The sequence below is a fragment of the Phasianus colchicus genome, chromosome 8 (genome assembly GCF_987193195.1).
Source record: "Phasianus colchicus chromosome 8, bPhaCol1.hap1.1, whole genome shotgun sequence".
In the NCBI taxonomy this organism is placed as follows: Eukaryota; Metazoa; Chordata; class Aves; order Galliformes; family Phasianidae; genus Phasianus; species Phasianus colchicus.
The window spans coordinates 8,389,139-8,402,129 of NC_143443.1; the positions used below are offsets into that span (position 1 = coordinate 8,389,139).

General features: G+C 37.1%; 1 protein-coding gene across 2 annotated transcripts in view; it reads right to left on the reverse strand.

Moving 5' to 3' along the window:
- Window positions 1–12,991, reverse strand: part of CCDC6 (coiled-coil domain containing 6) — a 48,165-nt gene that overhangs the window by 8,818 nt on the left and 26,356 nt on the right. For both annotated transcript variants that reach the window (XM_090144847.1, XM_090144848.1), the window contains exons 4-7: window positions 11,019–11,122; window positions 9,111–9,271; window positions 5,925–6,081; window positions 2,778–2,878 (exon numbers count right to left, since the gene is read on the reverse strand). In XM_090144847.1, the coding sequence (XP_090000973.1) occupies window positions 2,778–2,878; window positions 5,925–6,081; window positions 9,111–9,271; window positions 11,019–11,122 (523 nt within the window). The remainder of the gene's footprint in view (window positions 1–2,777; window positions 2,879–5,924; window positions 6,082–9,110; window positions 9,272–11,018; window positions 11,123–12,991) is intronic.

Genomic DNA, 12,991 nt, shown 5'->3' on the forward strand with positions numbered 1-12,991 from the left:
AACTCTTTTCTCAGCTGCTTAGTATTAGAAACTAGAAACTGCTTTAGAACACCTCCCTGAATTTAGCAGTTTTCACACTACGTCAACGCAATCAAGCGTAAGTAATGATACAGTACACACTCTCATCACTAAAGCTTTGTCCTTAACTGCATATACCTGCTTTTGTGCCTGTGCTTGAGGAGACATTTCAGAAAAACAAAAACAAACAACAAAAAAACTTCATATCACTAATAAAGCTGTACAAGAAAACATATTATGCTACCCTTGCTTTTTTCTATTCTACATTTGATTCTACGCTATCCACGTACATCTAGTGCAAACTGTGAGCAAATCCATCGCTTTAGAATGGCAGAACAATACAGATAACAAATCAATTTCATTTTTGACTACGTAATCTAATCATCTGCATAGCACATATTTTACAACTAACATGTAAAGTCACCTTTGCAATATTAGAATTTTGGACTCCTCTGGGATACATCAGCTTCAACAGCTTTAGAAATGCAGATATCCATGGCAGTCAAATTAGTGATAATAGTAATGCATGTACATGCAAGGTAGCTCATCCACAGCTCTGCAGCCTAAAATATCTGTCTAGCCTGACTGCAGAAGAAAAGCATACAGCACTTTAACCACACGAAAGACTAATCAGTAATCACACAACCATTCCCCAACTGCCTCGGAGTAGCAGTTTCATGCACTGTGCTATAAACTGCAGCGTGCTGCTTGAAAGAGTCCTCAAAAGCAACATCTCAAGCCACACAAGCACGAAAGGCTTCAAAAATAAGGAGCCAGAATCTGACTCATTAAACCCGACTCACTAACACATAAATTTATACCATTTTTAACTGGTTTCAAATTATGTCTCTACAAATTCAAGCAAATCATTTATTTAAAAAACCCAACGTGCCAGGTCATATAATCACTCGATGCAGAATACTTACTGTATTTTCTGTGCTGACTTTTTGCAGTCTTACTGCTTTACTCTCAAAAACAAACTGTTTTCATTAATTACTACTTTCATACATACCAGACAACTGTGTGAAATTCCCTACTGATCTCATTAGTTCTCTAGCAAACTGCTGTTTTTGTTTTTCTGAAGTCTGAAACTTTCCAGCTGTGGACATTAATTTATCAGATGTGAAGAAGAGCAATATAGCTGCCTGTGCAGAAGAGCTTGGCTGGAATATCTTCTGTACAACCACCAAAAAAAATTGTGAGCTCTGTTGGAAATGATCATTTCAGCCATGCTATTTTTAACTCCATTTCAAACTGCATTGCAGCATCCCCTGCCTGTAGGAATAATTCCTACAAGAACGCAGGACTCTGCCTCCCATGAGCAGAGGCAAGTTGACCCAACAGCCCATAGCAAACAAGGAACCTGCCACAGTCCCAGTGCAGAAACAACGAACCAAAAGAGCACTCCTGCTCTGAAACATGAGCATGCATTTCCAGGAAATCTAGCATGTAAGCTTAGAATAAGCTGCCAGAGAATTTTCACCACACATACTTTTTATTATTATTTTAACACTGTGTGGACTGTAGATGCAATGTGTGAATGAGTACTGGGTCATTATGAAGCCTGCGCAGATACACATCCAAAGCAGTTGCTTGAGAACAGTTTTTAGTATGGCTGTATCTCTGTACACACCACACAGTTAGAGGCAAAGGATAAGAAGGTATGTATCATTTCTGTGGTAGTATATCTAATAAAACATTAAAAGCCAAGTGATCTGGCTCATCTCTTAAAAAAATCTCTTAAAAAACATTAAACTATCAGTCATAAGCCAGTGCCAGAAAAATACATGCTTGCTCTTTTACCCACATAAAGATGAAAACTATGTTGAGTCTTTCTGAACAACTGAAGCCAATGTTGAAAACTAAAGAGTTTAAACACACTATTTATGTTCTAGCAGACCTATGTAATCAAATGTCTAAATCCCACTCTGTAGAATGTATCAATACTAAGCACATCTCCTTCGCTCTTATGGTAGGACTGTCTGACAGGTTCTAAAGGTGAACTTTGTAAAGAGGAACATGCAGGATTCACTTCGTTAAATACAAGTGAATAGGTGATCATCACCTAACATCCACGGTCAACAAATTATAACAAATAACCAGTGGCATTTCTAATGAATTTTATACAAGTCAACACAAACACACTTCCTTTGACTTAAAAATACGTTCAGTAATTAAAAATTAAATCATCCAAGATCAGATGTAATCCATTCAGGTTCTTTCGAAATTCCAAAGACTATATAATCCATTTATTGTACTCAGAAAAGGTTAGTTTGCCTTTAATACATAAGGTGCTATGGACAGAAATCCTTAATTTTATTGTTATTGTTTTAAAACATAAATTGGCAGCAGTGCCAAAGCCATTTCTCTACTGAAGAGAAATGAAAATGAACTTATTTCCAGTATGTCAAGATTAGACTTCTACAAGACATTTTGATTCAAAGCACAATAGCAGTCTCACTTCTAGCCTGTCAGGAGAATCGGGATATCTACTGGAATGAAAGCAATGCAGCTATGGGGAAGGCAGGGGAGGTAGGGAGGAGTTGAAATGATAGCTATGTAACTGACCTCTAATAATTTGATCACAGCATAAAACAGAACCATTCAAAACACGTGCTGCAGTAGAAGAAATCTAAGGCAAATCTATTATTACATTTACAATGCACTTTTCCCCCAGACTAGCTTTGAAAGGCTATTGACCTAAGGCACATTATTATGTGATGCATACAAAAATTTTAGAAACTGGGTAAAATATTTACCAGGTGATATAGGTCTGCTAGAACTTGGTGAGGGTGTATAAGGGATAGGACTGGACACAGTGCGAGGTCTTAATCCTTGTGCAGACATCTCATTAAAATATCTAACAAAAAAAGGCAAAGAATAATTAGATTAAACCTTTTATAAATGTGCCATGCTTTAAAAGTTTCACTGTGCATTTTCAATTCCCACCAGAGTCACATGAGATTAGTGTAGGACCACCAGTCACCTTTAGGAAGCCATGACAGAAACAATTCATTGCTGAATATTCAAATACTGGCTTAGCTATCCATGGAAACAGATGGACTTACAGTCATTTGCAGTTAAACTGTACAAGTTGTGCACAATTGGAATAATATGCAGTAAGGTCAGGGGTTTACACCACATCATTCCATCTGCCCTATGCTACAGTCTTGCATTTCACAATTACATTTTAGAATTTCTACACTGAACACAATACCTTGTCACAGGAATGCGCCTATTGCCAGAAAGACATTCAAGCATTAATTTGTAATCACAAAAAAAGGGAGAAAAGCCACTTAACCATTGACAGTTGGTTACAAGAGCTGGTCAGTCTCATAGTCCTGCTTCCTATTTGAATTCACCTAGTCTCAACATTAAGCCATCTGCTCATCATGTCTTTTGCCATAGGAACAGAGAACTATTTTGAATGCAGCACTTTCACCTGCTAGATACTTGCAGGTTGGGTAGCAAGATGCCTCCCACACTTCATTTTGATAAAATAAACAGGTGGCATTTTTTCCACCTGTAACTATTTTAGTGGCTATTTTATTTGTACTTTCTTCACTGAATAAAGGGAAGTTTCTTCACAACCACGAAGTGCTAGTCCTACTCAGTATAACAGAACAAGAATCATACCACTTGCTTCTAGTTCCAGTCACTGTTTCTATCTCAGAAGCAGTTTTATGTATTTTTTCCATAGCACTGTGATGTTAGCTTTTAGGTTTACTTGCTTACGCTTCCTCCCTGTAGATTTTTCAACCACTGTGTGGATCAGAGGTTTCTCTGCTCATTTCCTCCTGTACATAAGGCTGCAAATCAACATCCGCAGATTAACAGCACATCTACCTGTGTTTCTTTATTGGACTTCACCAAGCAGCAGGCAAAATTAGCTATCTAAATACCCTTTTCCATCTACCACTGTGCTGCTCAGAAATTCTTAGTTATTACACTTACTTTCAGACCAAAAGAAAAAACCAAAAATATTATAAAATATTCCTAGTCAATGGAACTCAGTGAGTGCTTTGAGCTCTGTACGCCAGTTCTTAATCAATCTGATAAATGCTTTGACACTGCATTTAATTAATTTTTAATCAAAATATTCAGTCACCAAACCACAACACCTAACAGAGGCAGCGGATTGTAGTAATGCTGAAGTTGGTTTAAACTTAGGTAGATAAAGTAACAGTGATAGCTGCCATTAGGAACAACTGCTGGCAAATTAGGGCTTTACTTAAAAACCAGTTTCCCAAAGACATGCCAATGGCAGCACTGGCAAAATTGAACTGACTAGCTTACTTCTATAACATACAAGAATTTGTAATGCAGACAATATATGTATTACAGCAAGGCAGTGATCTTTATGACTCAGTCTTATTCTAGATAAATACAATTTTTTTTTTTAAAGTCTTCCTTGCCACCTAGAGCATATCCAATGGAATAACTACATATCATGTGTATGCTTCTTGGATTTAGAAATCTCCATTTTATTTTCTTCAGTAATAAGGAAAAGATAAAGCTTCTGCTGTCAAGTTGAGAAAATTTTGGGATAACTATGCATTTTTAATTCAGTAAAGCATCTTCATCTAGCCCATCCACAAAAAAAAAAAACCCACACATAAGTATCATCCACTAGCAGTGCAACTAAAAAATCTCAATAACTGATCTGTCAGCATGATCATTTTTAGGAAAACAAAGGAAGCTGACAAATTTACAATTTTAAGTCATTACTGCATGTTCTACAGTTTTTCTCTATGCAGTTCTCTTCTAAGACTAACCACACTAACACATGCCTAAGTACTCCACATTACTAACAGTACAAACACCTGCTTTGGAGTGATTCTCTTATGTTTTTGCAATACCAAAAAGAAAAAAAAAGAAAAAAACAATGTGGCAATGAACTCTCTTATTTAATTATTTTCCACATTTTTACTACTACCACTATCTGGAAAAGGTAGGGAAAAAAAGTCAGGATATGTCACATTTTTAGATGAATATTGATAATTCATATAAACAGAGATTCTGACTATTTCTGTTGTAATCTAAGTATTGGCAGAAAAGGTCAGGCTATTAAAATTAGATCTGAACACCGGAATCCTATGTTTCTCACTATACTCTAATTTACATGGTATTAACTACATCATAATACTGGATTCTACTGCAACAAACATCAGTTGCCTGGTATTTCATTAAAATGAAAATACTGCTTTGAATTTTAAGGGCACTTCTCGAAGCAAAATATCTGACACTCTCTTTTCTGGTAGATTATGTCTCACAACAAATATACTGCTGACACAAGAAGCATCATCTCAGTATCTGCAGAACACATCACAGGGTGACGGGGGGTTTGTTTTGTTTTGTTTTTTTAAGACTACAAATCCAAAATAACGTAAAATTGGAACAAAATAATGGGCATGTTAGAAGAACTCCAAGAACAACCCATCAGCTCTGGAAATGCCTCCTCTCTCTAAGACTTTATATATTACTCCCTCAGATTTGGCAGAATGTATCCTATTTTCTGCAAAGGAAAAGTTTGCCACAAGTAAGAATATTGTACCTACCTCAAAGAATTCATTACAGTCATCAAGTTAGGGGAAAAATAAAGGTACCATGACTTAAGCATCCTCAAGCTCAATCACACAGGCATATTTATTTCAATATACGTTATCAAAACCCTAAATAATCCTTACAAGTAACTTTTTCAATTCTCACTGTTATGATTAGTCCAATTTTAATTTGACATAACTATACCAAAGATATTGCTGCACCATACTGAAATTTGATACCATATATAAGTTATTTCCACGAGTACTTATTCTGCAGCACTAAGAATAAACCTAAAACACAACAAACAATTTTTGATTAACAAGCTCAATGCCAACATACCTGGATAGCTAAAAGATACACACCTTTCATCATCCATTTCCAAGCTGGATTCGCTTTCTGACAGTTGCCTGCAGAGTGCTTCCCTACGCTCCATTTCCCTCTGTAATTTTCTTTGAAGCCTCAAGTTTTCTTCCCTCATGTGTCGCTCCTCTTCTAAATACTGTGCCATCTTCTCCGAATCTGAAATTCAGAATTCTGTTAAAATTTGATTCAAATTCCATTTCAGACTGGAATTTTACCCCACTACTTCAAGAAGGAAGGTGTAGAAAATGTTCAGAATGGATCACCAAGATTCTCATCCATAAGACATTACTGCTATGGCTAATTTCAGTAACAGTAGCTACTAAAACAAAGTGCTGTCTGACTGCAATTTTACAAGCAAGGGTAAAAAGCTAAAGAAGTTTCAAGTATTTACTTAAACAAATTCAAAAAGCAAAGAAAAAAGTCATGAAGAAAATGATACAACCAAAACTGTGAAGCAGTACACTGATTGCTGCCCCATTCAAGTAATGCTATTGCACATCTACAAGAATTTTACTGAAGAAATAATTTAAGGTATATTTCAAGGGAAGGAGCACAAAACAAGTTCTGTAACACAAAATACTCCAACTTCAATTAAAGTGCTATCTTAAAATATTCTATAGCATGCTTTCAATTGGCCAGCAGGACATCTACACAGTATCACAAGCTAACCAGTGATTTACTCTCTACATCAAAAGATAACCTGAATTTGCAATTCTAAAAAGAGTTCATCAAACACCACTTTAAAAGTCATTTACCAGATCATTTAAGCAATTAAATTACATCAAGGAAAGCCTTGCAGCATATTGATACGTTATTGCAATAAAACAGAACTTACTGTACATGTAACATATTTTGTGAAGTTTTCTAATATTTGATCAAGTATGTAGTGAATTCCTTGTTACTAAAGCAAAAAAGTGATCCATTACTCTCTGATCATTTCTTTATGCTGCAGTCTAAAGAATATTCCTGTTTCAGAAAACTATCAACTGTCCACAACTCTCCTCTTTTCTGTGCAAATACAACTTCTAAATATAACAGCATTACTTATTTGCAGCTATTATTATACCAAAACCGTTCCTAAACTGGAAGTGTTTTGTGAAAATGCAATACAACAACATAATAACAATTTTCTAAGTAGACTTTACTAAGTACTCAAGTATAATAGTAAGGGTTCTGAAACAGCCATATACTGCAAAGCATCAAACTTCCTCCAAAAAAAAAGTGTTTTTCAGTTTAACCTTCTGTTTGCAGGCAGTCCATAAAACAGTAAATCCACAACTTTCATCAGTATGGCTATACATTCTGCAGCTTTATTTAACTTGTTCACAACAGAAAAGAGTATTTCTAAACCTAAACCTCACTTTTCACGAGAATTCGACTTCAACAGCTTCAAAGTTTTTACTCTAAATCACATATTTCAAAAAGAAACTACCTGGAAATATTAAAGAATACATGAAATGAGATTAATTATGCCAGATTTGCATAATGATGGTAAATCTGAGGCCTTGCTCTCATTCTGAGGTTCACAAAGCGAAGGCTACAGCACAGAACTGCCAAGTACAAAGATTAGCAGTCCTCATCTTCTTTTAACTGAGACAAATTATTAATGCCACCAATGTGTGTACAAGGCCTCTCCACTCCGCTGTAAGGAAAGCCTCTGCTGAGCTGTTGGAGAAGTACTGCAGTCAGCCTGTCATGGCCAGCACTGCTGAGAGGGGTACTGCTTGCTTCCTGCTCTCACACATCTTCCTGACTACGCAGCTAGGTACCTCCTTATCTAGCAGTGGAAGTACACCATGACTGACTAAAAAAAAATACACATATGACAAAAAGGTGGAGCTGACAAACCACAGAAAGGAATTTTAATTGTAGGAAGAAGGCATGATGGAATGATCTTGCGGACAGGAAGATCTTCCTGCCACCCTAAAACACACATTCAGGCCCTTCCTTTCCCTCCAAGAGGGAGCAAAAAAGCAGGCCACATCCCACCATGCTTCCCAGGACAGGAACAGACAAGACTCCTACACAACTGCTTATTCTATTCACATTCAAAGTAATCTTATTTAAGCAAGGATGAAGAAAGATTATTTGTTTTGCTGTACTGTGAAGTCAAATCAGCTGCTTGAACAATCAGTCTTTAGTAAAGCTACAGTTACCCAAAGGTAACTGCAACCAATCAATGCAAATCTTATATACAACTGAACTTCATCTTTATAGCTGTTTATTCTTTTGAGTAACTTTTAACTTCTATCTAGACTTTTACAATGTAATACTTAAGTATGTATTAAAGTACACCCCTTCCATCAGAAGAGGGGTGGCCAGTAGTGACTGGCAGGTGTTGTCCCTCTCTACTCTGCCCTCATGAAGCCTCATCTGGAGTACTGTGTCCAGGTCTGGAGCCCCATGTACAAGAAAGACAGAGCTGTTGGAGAGGGTCAAAGAAGGGCCACTAAGATGATCAGAGAGCTGGAGCACCTCCCCTATGAAGACAGGCTGAGGGAGCTGGGCTTTTGAGAAGGCTGTGGAGTGGCCTCTATGCAGCCTTCCAGTACTAAAGAGAGCCTACAAACTGGAGGGAGTTAACCCTTTGAAAGGATAGATAACAGCAGGACAAGGGGAAATGGTTTTAAGTTGAAGGAGTGAAGATTTAGGTTGGATATCAGGGGAAGTTCTTTACTATGAGTGGTGAGGTGCTGGAACAGGCTGCCAGAAAGGTTGTGGATGACCCATCCCTGGAGGAGTTCAAGGCCAGACTGGATGGGGCCTGGGCAGCCTGGTCTAGTATTAAATGTAGAGGTTGGTGGCCTGTGGCAAGGGGGTTGGAGCTTGATGATCCTTGAGGCCCCTTCCAACCCAAGCCATTCTATGATTCTATGAAAGTATTTTGCGTTGAAATACTTCTAAAAGCCTCTGAAAAAAAAAAACAAAAAACGATAGAATATATTTGAACTACAAAAAATGTTTCAAGAACTATTCAGTGATTCTTCCCCATTCTAATAACGCTAAAAACAAACAGACCAAACTGCTGTATAAGTACATTAACAAGTTATAATACTGCAATCATTAAACTACTTTAAACTGAACTTGTCCCATTTTCCACTTTTATCTTAAATTACAACACACAATTTTAGATAGAAATCTAATATTACATCCTTAAAAAGATTTGCAGCAACTTGTTTACTCACGCTGTAACTGTGCAGCCCTCAGTTGTTTCTTTAACCTCTCCACTTCATTCTTTAAAAATCTGATATGTCTCATCATATTTTCCGGGGAATCTATCTCCATTGATATGTCTCTGGGTGACGGTGGAGCAGATACTGGCTGGTCTAATTTCTCCTGCAAAATTCTGAATAGAAAACAGCTTGAACTTTACCTTCAGCTTTAATGAAAAGAAAACCCTTTAAATTCCTGAGAAAGTAAGCGCAAGGATTTTGACAGGTAACTGACATTCACCAAATACAAGTATCTACTATATTTGTTTGGGAGAACCTTAGGAAGATTTATAATGCTTTCTTCTTTAATTTAGAATTTTAAAAGTTAAGATTTGTTCAAGGACAGATAGACTTCTTAGGATGCTCAGATGTTGTCATTGCCAAATACTTATGCTTATAGTTTGGGAAAAACAAGTCACAGACCGTACATAGTTGCCTCTGTTTCACATGCAAAATATGATTATTCCCTAAAATAATTTCAAGTAAGGTCATTTAATCTGAGTTTTTACATGCATGTTCTTACAGGAAGAATAAACATGAACGTGAGAAAAGGAGTATGGTGAAATGCAGCCTTTTCTACATTCCACTCTTACAAGGAAACAAGCATTTGGACACGTTTATGTTTCAATGAATAGTTCCTGACTTCGCATGCATTTTTTCAGCCTGAAAGCATGAAACTGTTCTTCACTTGAACAAGGCTGACTGGCCAGACCCAAGTTTGCCCTGAAGGGCAGGGACATTACTATACAAACACAGCACTTGCACGGCCTGCTATTCACAAGTACCACACAACGTGGTACTAAAGCACAGTCTATGACTCCACCATATATCCTGGAAAGAAAGCATGCAGCCCAAAATAAATTGTACCACAAATAATCTAGCTTAAAAAAGACTTTAAGATGCACAAAAAAATCCTACCAAAGGCCTATCGGCTATGGATTTACCACTGTTGAATGTATGTAGCTCTTCAGAGCTCCTTCCACACAGCAGGGCTCTATAAAATAAAACTACAAAAACTGCAGTTCTGATGGGTTCCTAGTCTGTAGTCAAGATTCCCAGAGTTACACCAGCGTAACTCCCCTAAAACATGCAGTAGAAATTAAGGAATTAGAAATCTCTTCTCCCTTACTCCTCCCAAGGCAAAGTTCTCATAATGTAGCAAAGAGAGGATCATTTTAATACATACTTTTAATCTTAGCTTTCCCAGGAACATAAAAATTCTTGTCTTATTTTCCAGTGAACAAATAGATGGAAGTGCATGGGAACTGAATCATGGCCTGAATTTCTGATTGACTGGAAAATTATCTCTTTTGGAGATTGCTCCTCTAGGAGTATTCTCAGAGAGCTCAGGACAAGGGTAAGCTTTCCACCCACCCTTCTTTAGTGTGATAACCTGCTTAGCCTAACTTTCCTATATATTTCTTGATTATAACATCCGTATATTCATTGATTACACAGGGAAGTCTCAATGAAACAAATGCACAGCTGAGAAAAAGCTGAAGTCTTCTCCAAGCAGGGCAGGGAAAAAACAAGAGCTTCTCATATAAAGAATACACTAAAACAATGCATTATTTTCTTCGGGCCACAAACAGAAAGCTCCTTCTAAACCAAGATATCTTGAGTATATCAGTTGTTGAAAAAATTCAGAAAACTTCTTCTTTTCCAGCTTTCCCAGGTCAGTTTTTATACTGTCTCATTTCATCTAGTTTAGGCACTCAAGCATGTGGTAACATGTAAACAAAGACCTTCACGACAGTGTTAAACTCAAGGCTTCATAGATCAGATAGTGCTTGCATGACTGAGATGAACATACTTAAATCAGAACGTTAAGTATTAAATGATACATCTCCCACAGTAACAAATACATTGAACAAGACAAACCGTTTTTCTGCTTCGAGCTTGTCCATCCTCTTCCAGAGACGATTCACTAGTGCTTCTTGCTCTTGTTCCAAAGTATTTTCAAGGTCAATCTTCTCACGTCTTAGCTGCAGAGAAAAGCAAACAATTAAAATGATGGGAATATAAATATTTGCAAGGAATTGTCATTAGGAATGACTACTGTGTTACAAGAAAGACAAGATAGTTTCCCCAGATTCTCTAAGACGCCAAGAAGGAGGCAAAGAAGAGAAAAATAAAGGAAAAATCTTTTCTTAGTAGTATTTTAGTACAAACACTGTGCAACTATTAAAGAATACACTAGGATACCAAGAGCCAATCTCATCCAATACCACTAACAGCTGAATTACAGGAAATAGCAGTAACAAAACCAACGTGACGATCAGCATCTTTATGAAAATACTATGAAGGTATTTTTCCCACCCAAGCTGAAGTTAACACATGCTACCTTCGGAATAGGCAGAAAAGCCCACATTACAAAATTGAAAGAATGAAAACACATTAAATGATTTTCTTGCATCCTTATTACATCAGTACAGTGAAGTGGTATTACAGCAACTAAATCCAGAAGGGCCATGTTCTAACCACTTAATTAATATTGCGATAACCAAGCAGAATGTACACTCGCGCACTTAATGCAGCAGTAATGGTTTAATGAGCGCACAAGTATCTTTTTCAACATTTAGAGCAATTAGATACCACAAGTAAAAACCTATTTATTTTGATGAGTAATAGGAAAAACAATAAGAAAAAAAAAAAAGCTTAGTCAACCTTCTCATGTCTGCACTTCTGGATGTACATTTATAGTTGAGGGAATTTAGACTTCGGTAACACAGCAGTCAGGAGCAATACGCTTCAGTCTCACATGGGAGATGAGAATTTGTACCCTGCTACTTGCACACTGCAGCAAATATTTTATACCAGCGTGGTATGAAGGCAAAGCGCTCAGCCCTGGAGAGGCATGGCACTCTGCCTAAGGACACAGATCAATAACCACCTGGTCGATGCCTGGGCTGGCTGAGTTCAGAAGGAAGAAAGTACACAAAACACAAATCAACACACCATGCTCCCATATTAGCAGTATGCTGATCTTCATTACATCAGATAACTATCTGTATAACAACATGGTGAAGGTTTGACTGCAAATGACTCATTCTGCAGCAATGGTTTTTGCATCACTTCAATGTAGTATCATTTAGACTCATCTGCTCTGACCCTTCATTGTCTTTTTACAACTACATGATTAATCTTGCTACCAACAAGACATACAGGTGAAAATAAATCTATCTCATTTAATGGTAGGAAAAAGAGCACACTTGGAAAGTGAATTATTTATAACCCCCGAGTTGAAAAATCAGTGTTATAGCAGCTATCATCATGGCAGCAGTTCGTTAATTAGGCAACTGTGTACAGTTGAGCGTGTACAATGGGAAAGTCAAACTATCAAAGATAACAGATAAATGAGCCAGGAATGTATTGCAACCTGAGGCTGACAGACGTCGTCTGATGAAATGCCAAAGAAACTGGGCTTTGGAAGAGATCTAAAACTCTACTTTTTCAACAATGTCAGACTATACGGCAAAGAAAAATCCTCCTTTGTTAATCTTCACTGTTTTCCCAGTTCCTACCAGTGTCAGGATATTAAAGCTTTTGAGGATTTCAATCAACAGAAGCCACTGCAGCATGCTGAGCAGAGCTGCGAATTCACAGAGACAGTAGCTAAGTTTGTGCTGTTATAAGTATTCCAGGTGTACTTCGAAATGAAATCTAGCTCTAGTCAATGAGTTTCTTTGGAATTTGACTGTATTTTGAATGAAATTGAGAAGGACGGGATCACATCTCAAGATAAAACCAACAGCTCTGTCAATACTAGTGTCATCTTATATGGGTATTCAAACATCTTTAAATTATTATCATCACAGCAGGAAATGAAAAAGTATTGCTTATTGCTGTGGACT